Source organism: Danio aesculapii, chromosome 9 (genome assembly GCF_903798145.1).
Source record: "Danio aesculapii chromosome 9, fDanAes4.1, whole genome shotgun sequence".
In the NCBI taxonomy this organism is placed as follows: Eukaryota; Metazoa; Chordata; class Actinopteri; order Cypriniformes; family Danionidae; genus Danio; species Danio aesculapii.
This window is the reverse complement of record NC_079443.1, coordinates 53,774,389-53,796,888: the sequence shown is the minus strand read 5'-3', so window position 1 is coordinate 53,796,888 and position 22,500 is coordinate 53,774,389. Positions and strand designations below refer to the sequence as shown.

At 40.1% G+C, this 22,500-nt stretch overlaps 1 protein-coding gene across 1 annotated transcript in view; it reads right to left on the bottom strand.

Moving 5' to 3' along the window:
* Positions 1-7,366: 7,366 nt before the first annotated feature.
* Positions 7,367-22,500, bottom strand: part of egfl6 (EGF-like-domain, multiple 6) — a 34,257-nt gene continuing 19,123 nt past the window's right edge. Inside the window, exons 9-12 of the mRNA XM_056466091.1 lie at positions 22,115-22,205; positions 21,940-22,035; positions 17,609-17,871; positions 7,367-7,723 (exon numbers count right to left, since the gene is read on the bottom strand). Coding sequence (XP_056322066.1) covers positions 7,616-7,723; positions 17,609-17,871; positions 21,940-22,035; positions 22,115-22,205 — 558 coding nt within the window. The 3' untranslated portion in view covers positions 7,367-7,615. The remainder of the gene's footprint in view (positions 7,724-17,608; positions 17,872-21,939; positions 22,036-22,114; positions 22,206-22,500) is intronic.

Genomic DNA, 22,500 nt, shown 5'->3' with positions numbered 1-22,500 from the left:
GTTCTGTGGACATGTTTATACACATTACTATGGAGACATGGGCGTCACGGTGGCGCAGTGGGTAGTACAATCGCCTCACAGCAAGAAGGTTGCTGGTTCGAGCCTAGTTGGCGTTTCTGTGTTGAGTTTGCATGTTCTCCCCGTGTTGGCGTGGGTTTCCTCCGGGTGCTCCGGTTTCCCCCACAGTCCAAACACATGCGCTAGGTAAGCTAAATTGTCCATAGTGTGTGTGTGTGTGTGTGTGAATGAGTGTGTATGGGTGTTTCCCAGTGATGGGTTGCGGTTAGAAGGGCATCCTCTGCGTAAAACATGTGCTGGATAAGTTGGCAGTTCATTCCACAGTAGCGACCCCAGATTAATAAAGGGACTAAGCCGAAAAGAAAATGAATGAATGAATGCATAAACTATGGACACATGTTAATACACTCCTGTCAATTAATTCAATGGGGAAAAGTGCACTCCTACAGTTGAAGTCAGAATTATTAGCCCCCCTTTATTTATTTATTTATTTTCTTTTTTTAAATATTTCCCAAATGATGTTTAACAGATTCAGGAAATTTTCACAGTATGTCTGATAATATTTTTTCTTCTGGAGAAAGTCTTATTTGACTTATTTCGGCTAGAATAAAAGCAGTTTTTAATTTTTTATGAACCATGTGAAGGTCAAATTTATTAGCCCCTTTAAGCTATACAGTATATTTATTTTCAATTTATTTTACAGAACAAACCATCGATATACAGTAACTTGCCTAATTACCCAACTTGCCTAGTTAACCTAATTAAGCCTTTAAATGTCACTTTAAGCTGAATACTAGTATCTTGAGGAATATATAGTCTAATATTATGTGTTGTCATCATGGCAAAGAGAAAATAAATCAGTTATTAGAGATGAGTTATTAACACTATTATGATTAGAAATGTGTTGAAGAAATCTGCTCTCCTTTAAACAGAAATTGGGGAGAAAAAAAAAACAGGGAGCTTATAATTCTGACTTGGGCCTCAAAATCACTGGGATTTAGATCCTATTTTAATGTCAGGAAAAGTAAAGAAAAAAAAAAAAGACTTGCTGTGTTTCTATCACTCCAACATGACTCACTATACTACACACATTTCTGTCCAAACAGCTTACAAAAGATGATTCTGCATCACAGGTGCCCTTTAATATCTAAGGACTGTATTGTGGCTTATTCACACATAGGATTAGGGCACCTGAAATATGTAATTCTGCCGATTTTAGCATTCTCATTTTAGGGGGGCTCAGCTCCATAAAAAAATTATATATATATATATATATATATATATATATATATATATATATATATATATATATATATATATATATATATATATATATATATATATATATGTATGTATATATAAAGCCCAATATTACATTTATAAGTAGTAATTTAATAGTAATACACTTAAAAATGGTTGTTTATTATGGGTTGTATACTAGTATTCCACTGTATTACATAGACAGGCATAACCATGAGTTCTGAATAAGCCAAATAGGCTCAATCCACCTGTTTACTAGTAAAAACCACTTTCTATATTCAAGTGCATTTTTTGTTTCCATGTATTAAATAAATAAACTGCCTCTTTTCTAATTAAATGACACACATATAAATATATATTTTAGACTTACATGCTAAATCACATATTTCACGATCTGAATGATAATTATAAATAAGTATTTGTTTTTTGTAACTAGACAACACTTGATGTTTCTGTCTCTGTCAGTGACTCAGTGACAGTTAAAGCGAGTACATTCACTAGGTGGCTCTGTCACCGTGTTTAACCCTTTCTGTGAAAGACTGTATGGTTTAGTTATTGCTACACGAACTGTGAAGTGTTTAATATTGGTAGTTCATCTTGAAATAAAAATAGCGAAATGTTCTTTAAGAGTTACATTTTTCGCTGGAGGAAACAGCTGAGCTGATGAGGTGAAAACCCGACTGCTCCTCCGTGACATTGGGATACAGGTGACACAAGATTATCTATATCAAAGAACTGCAAATCAGCAGTTATTATAACAATTTATCGATCAACACACACCTCGTTCCCTCGCTGTCCACGGCTGTGGTTTGCTGATCAAATGAAAAACAAAAGAAGAGGAGGAGACGAATTCTGCTGCAGTTTTCATATCAAATTTAAAGGGGCCTGAGGCGATAATTAAGTGTACAGTTCATGAGCTAATCGCTAAAGTTTTAGGGGGGCTGAGTAGAAATATAGGGGGGCTACAACCGCCCTAAAATAGGCCTAGCAATGCCCATGTTCTGCCTCGCAGCACATAGACTCACTATAGATGATGTCCTGCATCTTCTTCCAGCCTCTGATTGACAGGTTCCCCAAATACTGAGACAAAAAAGCTCAAAGCTCCAGAGAGCATCCGTGGATCCGGCTGAGAGATTTGGACTCTGGAAGAACATTCAGGAGTCAGAACTGAAGTGGTTTTGGATTCAGCAGCAGAAACACCAGCAGATCACTCACCTTTCCTTAGATGCTGGAAACTCCTGCAGAACAAATGCACAATTGATCATCAAGAACTCAATCAATCAATCAACCAACCAATCAATCAATCAATCAATCAATCAATCAATCAATCAATCAATCAATCAATCAATCAATCAATCAATCAATCAACCAATCAATCAATCAATCAATCAATCAATCATTGGCTAATCTGATCTCATACCTTTACAAAGCAGACATCACTGGCTTTCATCATCTCCTCTGTCTCTCTGATTGTGTGTGAAAGAGCTGAGATGTGTCTGTTCATCTCCTCCAGCCTACATTTAATAATGTTGAAGAGGTTTAATATGTATTCATTAGATTATAAACCGTCCCATTTTGCTGGAGTGCAGTGAGTGCACTATTCTGTGCTTCTGAATGGCTGTATTTACATTTCTGTCTTGTTTCGTCTGGTTCAAACAGCCAAATTGCACTGCGCATCTCGTCACGTAGCGTGATGTTAAGACTCGCAATTACAATCTAACCTGCTCACCTAATATTTACACTCCAAATATTTATATATAAAGGTTACCACGTCCGAAAGCAGAGGCTGCTATAACTGCGGCCACACGCATTAACCACAGCTCATAACATGTGATGGACTAGCACTTTAGACATGCATAAAGCCATAATGGTCATAAACACTGGTAGAGTTAATTTCTATTTCAGTCACATTATTGAAGTGCAGTACAATAATGCCGTGTATTACCTTCGTGTAGGACTTTTAGCTGCATTTTGTGACAAGATAAGCCACACATACACGGCTGTTTGACACTTCTCTGCACCCATCGAGTCAGTAAAGGACCACAGACACACACCTCCTCAGAGTGCGCGCACGCACACACACACACACACACACACACACACACACTGTGAGACTGTTGAAAAATTAAAAACCAAAAATGACATGATTACATAATTGTATTATTAGTTTTTTTAAAGTTCAATTAGTGGAAAGGAGCTCGATTCTCATGTAAAATGGTACAGGGAAAAAGCCAGTCAGTAGAGTTTCTAGCTAAATATTTAGCAGTGTTTGCATGTCCTTTATGGCTCAATTCATTAAAATAAATGTAAAATAACAGCCATTACAAGTTGATTTCAAAAAGCACTTGAATTGTTTTACATTTTGGGATTTTACTTCTGTTGAATAAAAATGTATTTTCCATTGATATTTTAGCAAATATTTAGCTAATATTTAAAATTATATATAAACACTATTTTCTATTCATATATTAGCAAATATTTAGCAGTGTATAAAAATAATATAAATATAAAATAAAATAACATTCATTACAAGTTGAATTAAAATTAGCACCTAAATAATTTTGCATTTTGAGATTTTTTTTGTCAGTTGAATAAAATATATTTTCATTTATGTATTTTATCATTGAAGATTTCTTAAAATACCTAAAAATCTCATCTCATTCTTGTGAACCCAATCTCATGTCTCGTCTAGTCTCGTGGAGTAAGCGTTTCGTCACAACCCTAATGTATATGATTTGCTAATTAATAATAACCTCATATGCATAGGGTGAACAGAGGGTGAACAAACTCCAGGGTAAGGCTAATATATGCGCTGCCCTTTAATGGATTTAAATAGATTTGCGACCGACCAAGAAGAGGTTTTAACAAAAGCACCGCCTATCAACAAACGTCTATTATATTAAATTATTTTATTAAACTCTCCCACTGATCTACACTACCGGTCAGAAGTTTGGGGTCAGTTTATTTATTTTTTATTATTATTAATTTTATTAAAAATCTACTAAAAATTATTCTGTTCATCAAGACGGCATTTATTAAATATTGAAAAAATTATTAAATACCTATTTATTAAATATTTGTTTATTACTTACTGAATGCAGTTTCAAATGAAATTATTACTCCTTGTTGCTTTTATTACCATTATCAATAATTATTAATTAACACAACACTTTAGCTTTAACTTTAACACTTTAGGTCGCATTTCGGTCCCGGACGCATGCTTTGAGAGCGTTCCTGACTGAATGAATAAAATACGCTGTTTTCCACCAAGGCAACCCGGGGTGCTGAAATATATTTGGCTAAACTGCCATTGGATGGGACCAAAAGAAACCAAAACAAAGACAGACGTTCATGCACGTAACTCACATCATCAAAGCAGAATATCTGACTTCAGCATTATTTTTCAGATAAACAAGAATGTTCACTGAGCATGTTTCTGAATATCTGCAAACATATTAAGGTGTATTTATGCTTTAGAAGAGTCAAAAAATTGCATACTGCAGCTTTAAGGATTGCAAAACAGAAGCATATTTTCTGACATTGTAATAGCGTCAATGTCATTGAATGTTAGTCACATTGAATGGCAACATCATCTGAAGTATAGGACAAGGTCAGAATAGTTTAATGATTTATAACAAACAGAGAGAGCTCTGGTGATGAGAGAATATTAAATTATACCAATACCATTTCTTTGAACATAAAATTTAATTTAAAGTGGAAAAAAAGTGTAACTTTTAGTCATAATCTGACCACCCACTGCAGCGTTCAGATGTTAGCTTACCTCGAATATTATGGATATAAACACAGAAAAATAGGACATCATACAAAATGAAAAATACATCTGTGCTGTCTAAAAAAATAAATAAAATGAAAGAGTTTTAGTGGACAGAAAATGAACATTGGATTACTTTTGACTATTGCTTTCTATCTCTGCATACTGTACATTAATGAATACGATTTATTCGTCTTAGCAAAGATATTTATCAAGATACTTATTATTAATACATGTTGTTGTCACTCTTATAAATTACATAGATGTCTGTGTGTATGTGTGTGTGTGTGTGTGTGTGTGTGTGTGAGTATAGTACAATAATAAGCACCAAAAGGTGAAATGACAGCTGAATTTACCTGCAGTGTGTGAATTACGCTCTGTCTTCAAGCAGTAAAATAGTAATAATGTAGGCAAGCAAAAGCACACCTCATATTCATGTTTTTAATTTTACTGAATTGGAAATATTTTAAATAAATTCAATTTTAAGTCCCTGTCAGAGCTACAATTCTGCAGTGTTTACATCTATCCTGTGGATATACTGTGGATATCACTTTTAGTCAAAGCGCGTAAGTTTCTTTTGCTTAGAGGGATACAAAGGTAGCGTTAGCTCGACTATAAAAGATCTGGGTGTCATATTAGACAGTAACTTAACTTTTAAAAATTCTATATATCCCATGTCACAAAAACTGCCTTTTTCATCTGAGAAATATCGCTAAGCTACTAAGTATGCTATCCATCTCAGATGCAGAAAAGCTAGTCCATGCTTTTATGACCTCTAGGCTGGATTACTGTAATGCACTGTTTGCTGGCTGCCCAGCATCCTCTATTAACAAACTTCAATTAGTACAAAATGCAGCTGCCAGAGTTCTTACCAGGTCTAGAAAATTTGATCACATCACCCCAATTTTATCCTCCTTACACTGGCTGCCTGTTAAGTTCGTATTGAATTTAAAATATTGCTTCTTACATATAAAGCTTTAAATAATCTAGCTCCTGTTTATCTAACCAATCTTCTGTCTCGCTACAATCCAACTCGCTCTTTAAGGTCTCAAAACTCAGGGCTTCTGGTAGTACCTAGAATAGCAAAGTCGAGTAAAGGAGGTCGAGCCTTCTCATTTATAGCTCCTAAACTCTGGAATAGCCTTGCTGATAATGTCCGAGGCTCAGACACACTCTCCCAATTCAAAACTAGATTAAAGCATACACTCAATAAATCATATAGCCGTATGATGCATGAATGTGCTCCACACAGGTTTCTGCATCTCGTTTATATACACTATGAACAGCAGCTACGCTAATTATTCTCTTTATTCTCCATTTCCACCTGGGGATACTCATCCCAAGACCCTCAGACTATGCAGAGTCACTGAATTGATCCAAGACCTGTGAAGAGCTGATCCCAAGGTTTCCAAAATCCTGGACCAGGCCGTATCCTGAGCAGCTGCTGTGGTGGTCATGGAGGAGTGAAGAGCATGAGACTGATTCCTGTGACGCTGCAGGGACAGACGAGTCTTCGCTGACATCCAGCGTTCTCCAGCGCCTAGACTGCAACTCTACACAAGACATTTGGTCAGAGGAGAAATGGTCGTGCTCAACTGAGCCTGGTTTATCTCCAGGTATTTTAACTCTTTTTCCCTCTCCGCTGTCGCCACTGGCTTGCATGGTTCAGGATCTGTAGAGCTGCGCATCAATGGGTTTGCTCTTCAATATTTGGACTCTCAGTAGTGATTATTAAACCACACTGAACTGAGCTAAACTGAACTGAACTGACAGTTAAGCTATGTTAAGCTGCTTTGACACAATCTATATTGTAAAAGTGCTTTACAAATAAAGATGAACTGAACTGAATAGATTATTATTTGCTTGTAGGAAAATCCATTCGTTCATTTCTGCTGTTTATACTTTGACTTTGCATTTCAGGTTATATTTTAATAGCACTTAACCTGCAAATTAGAATAGGATCTGAATAAAAATCACACAAACTCATTGACATTTAAAGGTAACAGAGATTGTTATGGGTTAATGATGCTAACATTCTGCACAAATCCATCAATGTCTCCTTTCTGGTTGTTCTTTCTATTAAGGAATTTCTGCAGAAAGCACCGCTCAGGTGTGTCTCCACCTCAGCTAGCGACACTCTATTTTATTGCACTACAACTATCCAGTTTGTTTGGCTAAAAAATTTAATTTCAACCTATGACTTGGCATAAATCATTCAGAGGAGTGATGTAATGCGCTCAAAACCTGCCAGAACTGCTTATCTGACAATAACCAAGCATCAGCCAATCAGAATCAAGCATTCAGCAGACCGCTAGATCTCTTAAAAACATTTTAATGTTAAGCAAAATTTACAGCCATAATAATGTTACAGTGTTTATATAATCATCCAAATGATGAACAACATCCACCTGTCAGAAAACAATCATGTAATTAATAAGACTTACATCCATCCCTCTTCTTATTATCCTGCAGGTCTGCGCCTGTTTCAATGAAAGCTGAGCAGCAGCTATAGTGTGTTTCCTGTTGAGATGCTTAATAACGTCTCACACAAACATCCTGAACGTCCTAGAAGTCGAGTGTTTTATCTTCTGAACATTCTCCTGAGATCAGCAGCACGTGATCCAGAGCGATTTCTCCAGTGCCGGAGCGTCCCCGCTCAGCCTCAAAGACCACCTGGAGAAACACACACAATAATCAATAGGTTGTTTGCAATCACGTAGTTCTGGTGATGGCTAAATTCAGATGGAGTCAGGAAGTAAAAAGCATGGACATAAAGACTTGGATTATTGCAAAACAAGATGGAGATTTCATTGCAGTGATTAGATGGCAGGATATGCTGTACAGATTCTTCTGGATTTTGTATATGTGTGGTGTTTGTATCTGATTTTTATATAACACATTAACATATATATATATACACACATAATCAGGCCTGTATATAATATTTATTAGTGCTGTCAAATGAATTATCGCGTTCAAAAAAAGTTTGTCCACATCAGGGTTGGGTTAACAGACGATGCCATTGTCCATCGCAGATGGCCGATAGACATCACAAAGCTGAGCCGGCATCGCGATCCTCCACCCCGCCCCCATCACCCTGCTAAAAGATCCAGCTTAAACCAGTCTAGGCTGGTTGGCTGGTTTTAGCTGGTTGACCAGCCTGGTTTTAGAGGGGATTTGGCCATTTTCAGGCTGGTTTCCAGCCATTTCCAGCCTGGTCTTAGTTGGTCAGGCTGGAAAATGACCAGCTAAATCCAGCTAAAACCAGCTTGACCAGCCTGGTTTAAGCTGGACATAGCTGGTTTTGGCTGGGCTCCCAGCCTGGCTAGGCTGGTCAAGCTGGTTTTAGTTGGTCATTTTCCAGCCTGTCTAGCTAAGACCAGGATGGAACTGGCTGGAAACCAGCCTAAAATTTACCAAAACCCCTCTAATACCAGGCTGGGAGCCCATGTGTGTGTGTGTGTATGTATATATGCTATTATTTATGTAACTGCTATTAAAACATATCAATAATTAATCCTCTCTTCATAAAGTTTATTAGGTTTTAGGCCAAGGGGGCTTTGAAAGACCAAAAGTTGAAGTATTATTATTATTATTTTGGAATTTTTCTTATTATTCAAATGGCCAAATTCTGACTGAGGAAAGTTAAATGTTCTGGCCAGTTTGTTATTTGCCTATGGGTGTCAGTGTTTAATTTAAAACAAGTTTAAACAGATTAAAAATTTATAATAATAATAATAATAAATCTAATGATAGATGATAATAAATTAGTATTTTAAAAATAAGTATCTTTTAATATTTTTTGTAAAAAATTTTCATTATTTTTATAACTGTAATATAAAACTCACAGTTTAAATGCACATTTGTAAATAAACACTTTAAATAATAAAATAGTGTGATGAGCAATTTGACAAAATGGTTGAAAATATTTTTGCTACATCAAAAAGTGTGGTTATGATAACCATCCGACAAGCTAATCCAGCAAAAATGAGTTCTTAAAATGTCAGTAAAATGCAATATTTATACCTCATTATTAAATAGAAAATGAGGCAAAGAACTGCAAAAAGGTTCAGTTTTTCCAGAAACAAACACCCCTTTTATTAAGCTGGCTACAGGCCTGATAGTGTAATGTTATAATAATGCTTATTAACTGATAACGAGACTTTAATAAAGACTATATTTTAGCCATAGTGCAAATGAAACATGTTTCATATATGAGTATTGTCACGGATTGGTCAGGCTCTCACGATCCCCACTCACGAAGATCACCATCACCTGACTTCTAATGAGCACACAGCTGCATCACATTCACGAGCACCAGATAAAAGCACAGCACTCCAGTCGCTCATTGTCCGGGCTCGTCTCGACGAAAGCGGACAACTGAGCGACCACTCAGCGTAGTCATCCTCAGCTAAACAAACGATTTACTTACCTGTTCTCTTTGTATTCCTCCTAGTCTTCCTGGTCCTCCCGAATCGTCCTGTCTTCCAGTCCTTCCAAGTCTGTGTCATCCTCTGTCAGCTGTATCTGGTGTGTGCTGTCCATCCTCGTGTATTCCTATTACCCAGCCACGGAGGAAAAGACCCCAACATCATTCCTGATCCTCCTGGCTATCCTTCATGTGCTCCTTGTTGTCATTTAATAAACACCCTAACGTTTCCTTACCTCTGTCTCCTGTCCGCTTCATAACAGAAGCCCGGACCTTTAACGACGACAACATGAGCACCCCCGATCACTTTCAAGAGCTGGTGGACCAGTTGAAGCGGATTCTACAGCCACCAGCTCCACTTTCCAACGCACCACCAGCACCGAGCACTTCCGCCTCCACAGTTTCTTCTTCGGCCCTTCCTTCCAGTCCCATGGCCCGACCAGCGCCCTACTCAGGCGGAGCGGGGGAGTGCAATGGTTTTCTGTTACAATGTTCCCTCATATTCGAAATGCAACCTTCTCTATATCCCACAGATAAGTCAAAGATCGCCTACATCGTATCACTACTCTCTGGACCTGCACTTAAATGGGCTGAGACGATCTGGAACCAAGCCGGGCCGGTCATGAATTCCATCACTACCTTCACGGAGTATTTCAAAGAGGTGTTTGGACGTTCTGATGGGGAAGTAGCCGCTGGAGAGCAGCTGTATCATCTAAAGCAAGGTACTCTATCTACACAGGAATATGCTCTCCGGTTTCGCACTCTAGCAGCTGCAAGTGGATGGAATGAGAGATCGTTGTTGACCACGTACCGGCTCGGCTTGGAACCCACTCTCCGAATCCAGCTGGCCACATTAGATGATACTATGGGTCTGGAGAGATTCATCCAACATTCTCTCCGATGTTCCGATCGTCTCCGTTCCTATCAACAGGACACCATCACCCCCTCGTCTGCACTCCTCCAATCGCCTGAGTCAACAGCCTCTCCAGAACCAGAACCCATGATAATAGAGTCTGGAAGACTGACATCAGCGGAACGACAGAGGAGGCTGACCCGGGGTCTGTGTCTATACTGCGGTGTCAGTGGACACACCCGTATGGAGTGTCCCCTTCGTCCCATTCGGACTTCAGTGAGTGTATTCAGTACGAATATTGAACAATGTAAACCACTTACTACCACCGTACAAATAACTACTGCCTCTATTTCTCTCCTTGTCACAGCCCTCATCGACTCCGGGTCAGCAGGGAACTTCATCTCCCAATCCCTCTGTCGTCAACTCCACCTACGTACTGAGGCGTCCTCGCATATATACCAGATACAACCGATAACCCAGTGCACTCGATCTTCGACCCGTATCCATCGACAATGCGAAGACATCCTTCTTCAAGTGGGGTTGTTACATCAAGAGAGGATTCAATTTCTGGTTCTGGAGGGTGCAAATATGGACATCATTCTAGGGCGCCCGTGGCTGGTGAAGCACGATCCCATCATCTCTTGGGGCACAGGAGAGATAAAGAAATGGGGATCTGGATGTACACCTACCTGTTTTCCAAATCTCCCTCTTCAAGGTCGGAACCCCATTTCTTTGTTTACAACATCGGTCGAGAGTCCTCCTGAGAAGCAGTCTATCCACATTCCTAAGGAGTACAGCTCCTTTCATGATGTCTTCTGCCCCAAGAGAGCTTCCCAGCTACCGCCGCATCGGCCATGGGACTGCGCGATCGACCTAGTTCCAGATGCCCAGTTGCCAAGAGGTAGGATCTACCCGCTCTCGCTTCCAGAGAATCAGGCAATGGAAGATTACATAAGGGAGGCTCTGAGTCAGGGGTACATACGTCACTCAAAATCACCAGCCGCCTCAAGCTTCTTCTTTGTGGCCAAGAAGGACGGAGGGCTGCGTCCATGCATCGACTACAGGGTCCTAAATAACGGTACAGTAAAATACCGATATCCCCTTCCTCTGGTACCAGCCGCTTTGGAACAGCTCCGAGAAGCTAAAGTCTTCACTAAATTGGACCTCCGCAGCGCGTATAATCTGATAAGAATACGTGAGGGGGACCAATGGAAGACAGCATTCGTGACCCCTACTGGCCACTATGAATATGAGGTCATGCCTTACGGTCTGGTCAACGCCCCCTCCGTATTCCAAAACTTCATTCATGAAGTCCTCCGGGAGTTTCTTCACCACTTTGTAATAGTGTACATAGATGACATCCTCATTTACTCCCGGAGTGAGGCCGAACATCGCCAACACGTTGCGGAGGTCCTACACACATTGAGAGAACATCACCTCTACCTCAAAGCGGAGAAATGCTCATTCCACCAGAAGTCGATTCATTTCTTGGGATACATCATTGACCAAACCGGTATACGTATGGATGGGAAGAAAATTGAGGCTGTTCTATCCTGGTCAGAACCCACTTCCATTAAGGAGCTCCAGAGGTTTCTTGGGTTTGCTAACTTTTATAGACGGTTTATCAAGGACTACAGCAGGATTACATCACCTCTCACTAATCTCCTCAAGGGTAAACCCAAAGGACTGGAGTGGACCAAAGAAGCAGCCGCAGCCTTCCGCCTTCTTAAGAAGGAGTTCACAAGGGCCCCACTCCTGACTCATCCTGACCCAAATCTTCCTTTCGTGGTGGAAGTGGACGCATCCACCACCGGCGTCGGGGCAGTATTATCCCAACATCATGATACACCGCCCCGACTGCATCCCTGTGCCTATTTCTCTCGGAAGTTGAGCCCGGCGGAGCAGAATTACAGCATAGGAGACAGGGAGCTTCTAGCAATCAAGCTAGCCTTGGAGGAGTGGCGTCACTGGTTGGAGGGAGCCAAACATCCGTTCCAGGTGATCACAGATCACAAAAACCTCCAATATATCAAAGAGGCCAAGAGACTATGTCCACGTCAAGCCAGATGGTCACTTTTCTTCTCACGTCTTGATTTCTCCATTTCCTATCGTCCAGGACCCAAGAATCTAAGAGCAGACGCTCTCTCTCGTTTACACGAGCATCACGATCATGAAGAACTCCCAACGAAGATTCTTCCCGAACACATCTCCATTTGTCCGATCACCTGGAACGCTCCTCCAGTCGTTGCCACTCCGGAAGCCCCTGCTCCGCCGGGATGCCCTCCTCATCGGCAGTTCATACCACCTGAACACCGGGTATATCTGATCCACTCCTTACATACCTCGCTAGGCACTGGACATCCAGGGATCAACAATACTCTCTCGCTAGTATCCCAACGATTCTGGTGGCCAAACATGGCAAGGGATGTGAGGCAATATGTTCAGGGCTGTAAGGACTGTGCCCAATCCAAGAGCCCACGTCATCTACCCGCTGGAAAGCTCCATCCCTTGCCGATTCCGAACCGTCCCTGGTCACACCTAGGAGTGGACTTTATCACTGACCTCCCTTCGTCAGAAGGTAATACCTGTATTCTAGTCATCGTAGATAGATTCTCAAAGTTTGTCAAACTAATCCCTCTGAAAGGTCTTCCCACAGCCTTTGAAACAGCCGACAATATCTTTAATCAAGTCTTCAGGTCATTTGGTATTCCAGAAGATATTGTGTCGGACAGAGGTCCACAGTTCATCTCACGTCTATGGAAAGCCTTCTTCAAGCTCCTAGGTGTGGCCGTCAGCCTCTCTTCTGGATATCATCCCCAAACCAACGGGCAGACAGAGAGGAAGATTCAGGAGGTGGGACGGTTCCTGAGGACCTTCTGCAGTGGTCACCAGAGCTCCTGGAGCCAGTATTTGGGCTGGGCAGAATATGCCCAAAATTCACTGCGGCAACCCTCCACCGGACTCACGCCATTCCAGTGCGTCCTGGGCTTCCAACCACCGCTCTTTCCCTGGGATGGCGAACCATCTGATGTCCCCGCAGTGGATCACTGGTTCCGGGAGAGCGAGAGAGTCTGGGACGAGGCTCATCAACATCTGCAGAGGGCAGTCCGTCGAAGCAAGGTAACCGCCGATAGAAGAAGGTCTGAAGAACCCAGATACACACCCGGACAAAAGGTGTGGCTATCCACCCGGGACATACGCATGCGACTGCCCTCTCGCAAGTTAAGTCCCCGATTTGTTGGTCCCTTCACCATCGTGGAACAGGTTAACCCCGTCACCTACAAACTACAATTACCCTCTCACTACCGTATTCACCCTACATTCCACGTATCACTCCTGAAACCCTATCACGATCCTGTTCTTCCCTCCACAGAGCCTGACCACGAAGAGGAACCCCCTCCTCCACTGCTCCTAGAAGAAGGAGCCGTCTACGCAGTGAAGGAGATCTTGCGTTCCCGACGTCGTGGTGGCCAGTTGGAGTACCTGGTGGACTGGGAAGGGTACGGCCCCGAAGAAAGGACATGGGTTCCCAGAGCTGATATTCTCGATCCTAGTCTCATGGTGGAGTTTCATGAGAGCCACCCTGAGTTCCCAGCGCCTAGAGGCAGAGGGAGACCACCACGGCGTCGGAGGTGTCGGCCCTCAGGAGCGGGCCCTGGGGAGGGGGGTACTGTCACGGATTGGTCAGGCTCTCACGATCCCCACTCACGAAGATCACCATCACCTGACTTCTAATGAGCACACAGCTGCATCACATTCACGAGCACCAGATAAAAGCACAGCACTCCAGTCGCTCATTGTCCGGGCTCGTCTCGACGAAAGCGGACAACTGAGCGACCACTCAGCGTAGTCATCCTCAGCTAAAACAAACGATTTACTTACCTGTTCTCTTTGTATTCCTCCTAGTCTTCCTGGTCCTCCCGAATCGTCCTGTCTTCCAGTCCTTCCAAGTCTGTGTCATCCTCTGTCAGCTGTATCTGGTGTGTGCTGTCCATCCTCGTGTATTCCTATTACCCAGCCACGGAGGAAAAGACCCCAACATCATTCCTGATCCTCCTGGCTATCCTTCATGTGCTCCTTGTTGTCATTTAATAAACACCCTAACGTTTCCTTACCTCTGTCTCCTGTCCGCTTCATAACAAGTATTATGCCTATACACAGGCTGCATTATTTCTGACAAATTATTTCAACTGAAATTGGACCTGCTACTCTGAGAGATTAGGAGAGCTGACGGGGATCATAGACTGTACTTTAGCTATTTAGTCTGCAGTTACTTTTCAAGGCCATATAATTCACAGACTACATCAGTCTGCTATAAGGATGTGCGTTAAAGCCGAGGAAAACACGAGCATTAACGCCATTATCATGACGGACTTATTCAGTAGCGAACTTGTGTTTATGTGACTTAAACTTTCGTTAAAAAATAGCACCTTATGTCCACCTTTTTTTGCTGCCGCCATCCTCACTTCACCCAACACACCTTTTTCTTGCACGGGAAAAAAAACAATCCATTGCATTTGGCCTGCTTGTATCTGAAGGCAGCCACAGCCTCTCACATGATAGCAGGGAAAGGCACAGCCAATCAAAATGTCCATATGCGTTTTGGGGACTCGAGGAGAGAACGTGATTTAACCTTGGTCTGGGTTAATGTTGACTGCGCAATTTTTTTTGAAGTGGATTAAATTATGGGTACATTTTGTAATATCTCAGCACTTTATCACGTCCTCCAACCCACCAGGGGGCGCAGATATTGCCCTATTCTCTTCCACATTAGATGGCGGTAGTGACTCTTGTTCCTCCAAACTCCCCTGTAATCAGCCTAATCACCTGATCTTTGCTCTATATAAGACCACTTCATATCCTGCTCTGTGTTCAGTCCTGAACTCTATCTCTTGCTGCCTCGTCCAGAGTCCAGTTAAGCTATTCTCAAGTCTGTTTGCTTGCTATATTCCTGTTTGATTGTTCTGAGACCCTCGTGTCTATTTTATTTTGTATGTACTTTAGGAAGCTCGGCTTTCCTATTTTTGTTGTACTTTTTCAACCCCGGCTGTAGAGAGATATATTGTCTCTCCTTTTTGTAAAGTTCTCTTCAGTAAAGACTGTATTTTTTTTTGGAACTCATACGTTGTGGACTAACTTTGTTTCTCCTCTGCTCGTGGGCCACCAGTTGCTGACTTAGCTCATGTAGTTAGAACTACTGCTAACCACACCGTAGACCTGGGTTCGATCCCCACTCAGATCATTACACGTTTCTATGGTCATGCGCGCGAGTGCTTCATGTTTCCTTGCGTGAAGCAACCGTACCTGGAAACGCAACTGGTGCAATCGTTTCTCTTTGAAATGGACTAGAAAAAGCGGTGCTCATCCATGCACAGACCTGCAGCTTTTGCTTTCAATATTCTTTGAACAGATTATTAATGAGTCTAACGTTAACGGTGTGCCTGGGATCATCATTATCGCACACTGAATGTTTTTCACCGGCTTTCTTTTGCTTACTGTTATTTTTGTTGATGTGGTTTAATTCTCATCCTTTACAATAACACTGCTTTAATAGCAGATTAACTCTCGATTTATCTATAGGTACGTTTTAAGAACATTTTTGTTGAACAAAAATTTATATTTTGCTTATTTTGACTCGTCATTTAAAATTTGTGGCATAGAAATAATTCGTTTGGTGTGGCCAGAAAAAAATGGCTAAATCCTTAATATTGAGTCCTAAAAAGTTGTGAAAGAAACTAATTGCAATATGACACTATGAAACCACAACCTGTTTGCTCATGTTCATTGAGCAAGGTTATACACAACACACAAATAAAGTTAAATAAACGAGAAGGCATTTGGACATAACACAACATTTAAATTAAGTAATTTTAGCATGCCAAATCAAATTTATGCATATTAATATATTTTCCCAACATCAAAATTGTGGCTAATGAAAACGTGAGTGGCTAGTGATCAAAAAAGTTAACGTCAGGCCCTGTATATGTATATATGCGTGTGTGTGTATATATATATAAATATATATATATATATACACACACAGACACACACACACACACACACACACACATATATATATATATAAGTGCGTGTGTGTGTGAATTAAACTAAAACTGAAAACAGAAAATAACTTAACGTACATCAAAACTACTAAACTAAAATAACATTGATCATTGATCATAAATAAAGACAATATGAGATCTATTTCATGCAATGAAATGTATACCATCATCATGATCATCATGGAATTAGTTTAATATTGTCCTGGTCAGATCTGAAAAAACGCTTGGTTGTTTATGGGTTCAGTTTCTCCATATTTGACCCAACACCAGAGTAAAGCAACATAAAACTGTAATTCTTTTTAGTTTATTAAGTGCTGTTTTTCTGCTCACCGCTTCAGGATTATTGTGTAGTGAAACATTAACTTATATATAAATAATAATCATTCATTAATTCATTCATTTTCCTTCAGCTTAGTCCCTTTATTCATCACGGGTCGCCACAGCGGATTCCCTTCAAGCTGCAACCCAGTATTGGGAAACACCCATACACACTCATTCACATTCACACCCATACACTACTGCTAATTCAGTTCATCAGTTCACCTACTGCATGTGTTTGGACTGTGGGGGAAACTGGAGCACCAGGAAACCCACACCAACACGGGGAGAACATGCAAACTCCACACAGAAACGCCAACTGACCCAGCCGGGACTCGAACCAGCAACATTCATGCTGTGAGGCCACAGTGCTAACCACTGAGCCACAGTGTCACCCCTTATATATACACAATATTAATATAAATAATAATACAACATAAATTAATTTAATATAACACACACACACACACACGCACACACACACACACTTGTCTTAGTCAAATCAGATAAAAAGCTTGGTTGTTAATTGATTGGGTTTGTCCATATTTGACCCAACATTGGGGTAATACAACAACAACAACAACAACAACAAAAACTAGTTTGTTCGAGTGTATTTTCATTGTAAAATTAGTTGCATTGTAGCTCCGCCCTCTTCTGAAAAGAGCACAATCTCATTTGCATTTAAAGCGACAGTCACCAAAACGCCACAATTAGGATCAAAGCCTGAAAGGGTCAGTTTCAGAGAGCTAGAGAACATTATCTGTGTGGTATTTTGAGCTAAAAATTCACTACACACTCTAGAGACATCAGAGACTTATTTTACGTCTTTAAAAAAAATCGCCATAATACCCACAAGTGTTTTATTGGAGTGTATTGTGTGCTGTTATTCTGCTCACCGCTTCAGGATTATCATCCGTCCAGCTGATGCTGATCTGCTCGCTCTGCCAGCTCTGCTTCTGACTCTGTTTTCTCTCCCAGATGGAAATGGCGCTGTTGTCCAGTTTCACCCTTAAAACACCGGTCTGCGGACCCTCGATGCGGAAATCAAACCTCAGACAGAAGCTGCTCTGCCGCATGTGATCTTCCAGTAGGAGCTTCATGCGGGCCTGCTCACGTCTGTTCCCCACAGGGCCCTCGAGAGCCAGGTAATACTCCCGGCCTGCAGACATAAGGGAGAAACACTGGGTTTTACATTTTTTAAACACCATTTTAAGGTCAATATTATTACCCCCTTTAAGCTATATATTTTTTCTGATAGTCTACAGAATAAATCATCATTATACAATAACTTGCCTAATTACCCTAACCTGCCTAGTTAGCCTAATTAACCTAGTTAAGCCTTTAAATGTCACTGTAAGCTGTATAGAAGTGTCTTGAAGAATATCTAGTCTAATATTATTTACTGTCATCATGAGAAAGAGAAAATAAATCAGTTATTAGAGATGAGTTATTAAAACTATTATGATTAGAAATGTGTTGACAAAATCTGCTCTCCATTAAACAGAAATTGGGGAAAAACAGGGGGGCTAATAATTCTGACTTCAACTGTACATAAATATCTATCTAGATATATATATATATATATATATATATATATATATATATATATATATATATATATATATATGTAACCCCCCGGGTCCTACGCCACCCAACCCGTTCCGAGCTGGGATTGAATCAGCAACCTTCTGCATGGAAGTCGGGTGCTCTAACAAGGAGACCATGGCCTTTAGCGTCTGTCACAAGAGCACGTTTAGAGGTCAGAGAAGGGAGGTTTACCTGCACAGCACTTACTAGCTGGCCTCCATTACATTTATATATGCACACACATTATTTATATTACTTTGTAATTATCATAAGAATGTATAAGAAACTTTATATTATATTTTATTTACATATTCATACATACAGTATTTGTACATGTATAAGTATACCCACACACACACAAACTTGCAATTGTATTTGCAATATTTAACTATTAAAGTAACTTGTAAAGTAAATATATAAAAATATAATTATATTTTTATTCATATTTATACATGCACACGCACACACACGCACACGCGCGCACACACACACACACACACACACGCACACACACACACACACACACACAATAATATTTAAATATTGCAATATTAAAATATTAAAGTACCTAAGGCAGGGCTATTCAATTAGCGGCCCGCGGGCCGAATCCGGCCCCCGAGGCAATTTGTTCCGGCCATCCAAATAGTGTGACCAAGACATCAAAAATAAATTTAGTTCAGTCGATAAACGGCTGCTATAGTTATGAAGTGATGTGCGTCTGTTCAATACAGCAGAGCGTGAAGGGGGTCGCACACCAAAAGCGATGTGATGTGCCGTGTCGCGCCATGTATTTAAGAATTCTAAACATGGGTTTCTATCAGGGTACACACCGGTGCCGCAAGTCGGCGACTGTCCGCGGCGCCCAGCCACGACTCAGGACACTGTTCATATTTCTGCTGCGCCACAGAGCGCCATCTGAATACCTTCATTGAAACTTAACATGTGAATGTGCGCGTCTGGTGTGCGACACTTTTAACTTTCATATGTGCGCCGTGTTGCAGCTGGTGTGCGGCTTACTTTAGTCACCTGACATTAAGCGAGTGAGTTGCGCGAGCAGCTGAAAAGATTTGGATGTGTTTGAAGATATTAAATATTAATATTAAAGGCTTGTTAATGCCGCGTTTCTGTTGCACAGAACAAAACTGCTGCAACTAAACAAAAGTTATGCCATCTGTGTGCTAGTTTAAAGTTCCGAGCTTATAAAGCAAGGCTAATACGCACGCACACTGTATTGATTATAGCGGCGGGCCGTTCCTATATCACGTCTTTTCCGCGTGCAAGTTTGTTATTTACAATGTAAGAATATATGCTAATATGCGTGCACAAGCGGAGCAACGTGTTCGTGTTTTTCCAGCCGCACGCAGAAGAAAACGTCTCACGCTGTAGCGGTGAGGTTGTGCGCGGCTTTCAGTGCAATGTAAACAAAAGATATTATAGATTGATTATTACTAATGATTAAAATGATTATGTATGTATGAACGCAGATGATAACAACAGATAATCTCAATACTCACCTAATATAAAGCGTCAATTTACACTTGACGTGATGACCGTGAAACCATGATTATTCTTCAGACTATATAATCGTACAACCAAAATCTATAATTGTTGCATTCATGATTGTTACGCAGTTCAAAACAACATATGAATGTGTCTGAATGTAGAAGCCTACTGAAGCAATGCACTGCTTTTGTTCTGCTCTGAAATACAACATTTGAATGTCTGTAAAATAAAGCCCATTGTACAATGCACTGATGTTATGTAGTTTTAAAATACAATATATTAACATTTTAATGTGGAGAAATACAATGTGGGTGTCTTAAGGAGCAAAAATACAGCATATGGGCTCTCATATGCTGTTGTGTCCTCATTCATATTGCAAGTCATAGCTCTCCGGCTCCTCATTTGGGATGCTTTTCATGAACTGGCCCCCATGACAAAATAATTGAATAGCCCTGACCTAAGGGCTCTATTTTGATGATCTAGACGCAAAGTCTAAAGCGCATGGCGCAAAAGCATTAAGGATGTGTGTGAATCCACGGAGTCAGTTGCATCATGCCATGGTGCATTTGCTATATACATGGCGACATTATAAGTGTAAAAACTAAACCCTTCACTAAGGAGAACGCTTCATCTGCAGCACGAGGATAAAGAACGAGCCTCCTCCATTCAGCCTCTTTACTTTCTCGTTACTTTATTTTTACTCTTTACTCCTTTACTTTGATGGAGTAAGGAAACGGTGGAAACTCACTCCACTGAACACATCTATTAGCCGACATGTTTAATTTACTTTGTTAAGTGCAAAGATTTGCTCAAAACTATTTCTAAATTCAGCTCTAATCTCCAGCAAAGGAATAAATGAACAATAATAATGAAGTGTGGTCAAAACACTGAGTTATATCCAAACACACGTCCTGTTCTGATGCCCCATATGGTGATGCAGACGTCTCCAAAACCCCACAGCTGGACAAATCTACACATGTGTTTATTAAAACTAATATAAATCTGCAGATAATCAATAATACTGCTGATAATAATAACATTATACAGATGCAGATGGTCATGAATAAACTGAAAAAGCCCCCCGAGGTGAAGAAGGCATGGAGGCAGTGCTGTTTATATTGATGTTGGAAATAATCATGTTTGTATTTTAATCCTTTAATTGTTTTAATCTGTAAAGATATTTGTGTGTTGCTCTACATCCTGTGTGTATTCAGCAGTGTGTGAGCGTTTGGACCCACATATGCACATAACTAACACCTCTCTGCTAGACTTTAGAGCAGCTTTTAGTTGGTCAATGGTGCTGTTGGTCTATTTCAGTTCCTCAACACACCAACAATGTGCCTTAACACACCTCCTTTATAGACCAGCACACACATGAGTCCCCAGAGTGCCGCAAATGGATTAGCTATTTAATCAACGTGGAGCAACACATGAAATTTACAGTTGTGCTGGTCTGAAAATAGCAACAAATCGCACCAAACATGTCTTGCGCCTTATTGCGCAGGATATATGATAGGGTCCAAAAATAAAAAAGGAACTTTAGTAAATATATAAAAATATAATTATTATATTTTGATTAATATATATACATGTGCACACACACACACACACACACACACACACACACGCACACACACACACACACACACACACACACACACACACACACACACAATAATATTTTATTTGCAATATTGAAATATTAAAGTACCTAAATATAAAATAACTTTAATAAATAAAAAAATTATTAATATCTATACACACACATGTAAAAATGGTTTAATATTAGTTTATTTTACTTCTTATTTAATTAATTAATTATTAAAACATAAGAAAGTTTCTAAATATACACATTTTTACAGTCTATGATACACATAAACACACACACACTATATTTGTACATGTATAAAGTATGTTTATAGGCTGACACACATAAACATAACAGAACAAGAGTATATAAAGTAATATTTAACGGTCAATATATTTCTATGTGTTTATGTATAATAATTTAATATCATTTTCTTATTTTTTTAATTTTATTGTAAATTCTGACACTTTTTTTCAATTTCTATATTGCAGATCAAATATTAAAGTAACTAAATATAAAAATAATTGTAATAAATATAAATATCAGTACCGTTTGGATGATATTTGATGGTCCAGTCCAGATCATCTGCATTATCCTGAACCCATTCACATGCACCGCGGTCAAAGTCACAATCCGTCAGAAATCCTGATTATAAACACACACAATCAGCTGAAGATGATGAAGAAAACACAGAAAACTCAGAAAATCTGCAAGAGTTTCTTACTTTCCCTCAGCGGCGCAGCCTGGATCTCTTTCAGCTCTGACTCTGATTCATAAACAGACACAAAATCATCCTGAGCTGCAAACAGAAACACACACACACACACACACACGCGCATTAAAACACACCAACATTTCACAAACCAACAGAAGAGAGTAGAAGAAGAAAAAAAATAAAATAATAATATATATATGTATATGTGTGTGTGTGCAGTATTTAAAACAGCCAATAGAGGGCGACACAGCAGAACACACTGTATTTGAAGTCAATGTAAATGCAGCCCACATGAAAAAACACCAGTCATTTATTTATAATAAATACTGTACTGTTTTTGAACCATACTTTAACTACACATACAGCAAATCAGCAGTTATCACCCCATAAGCATT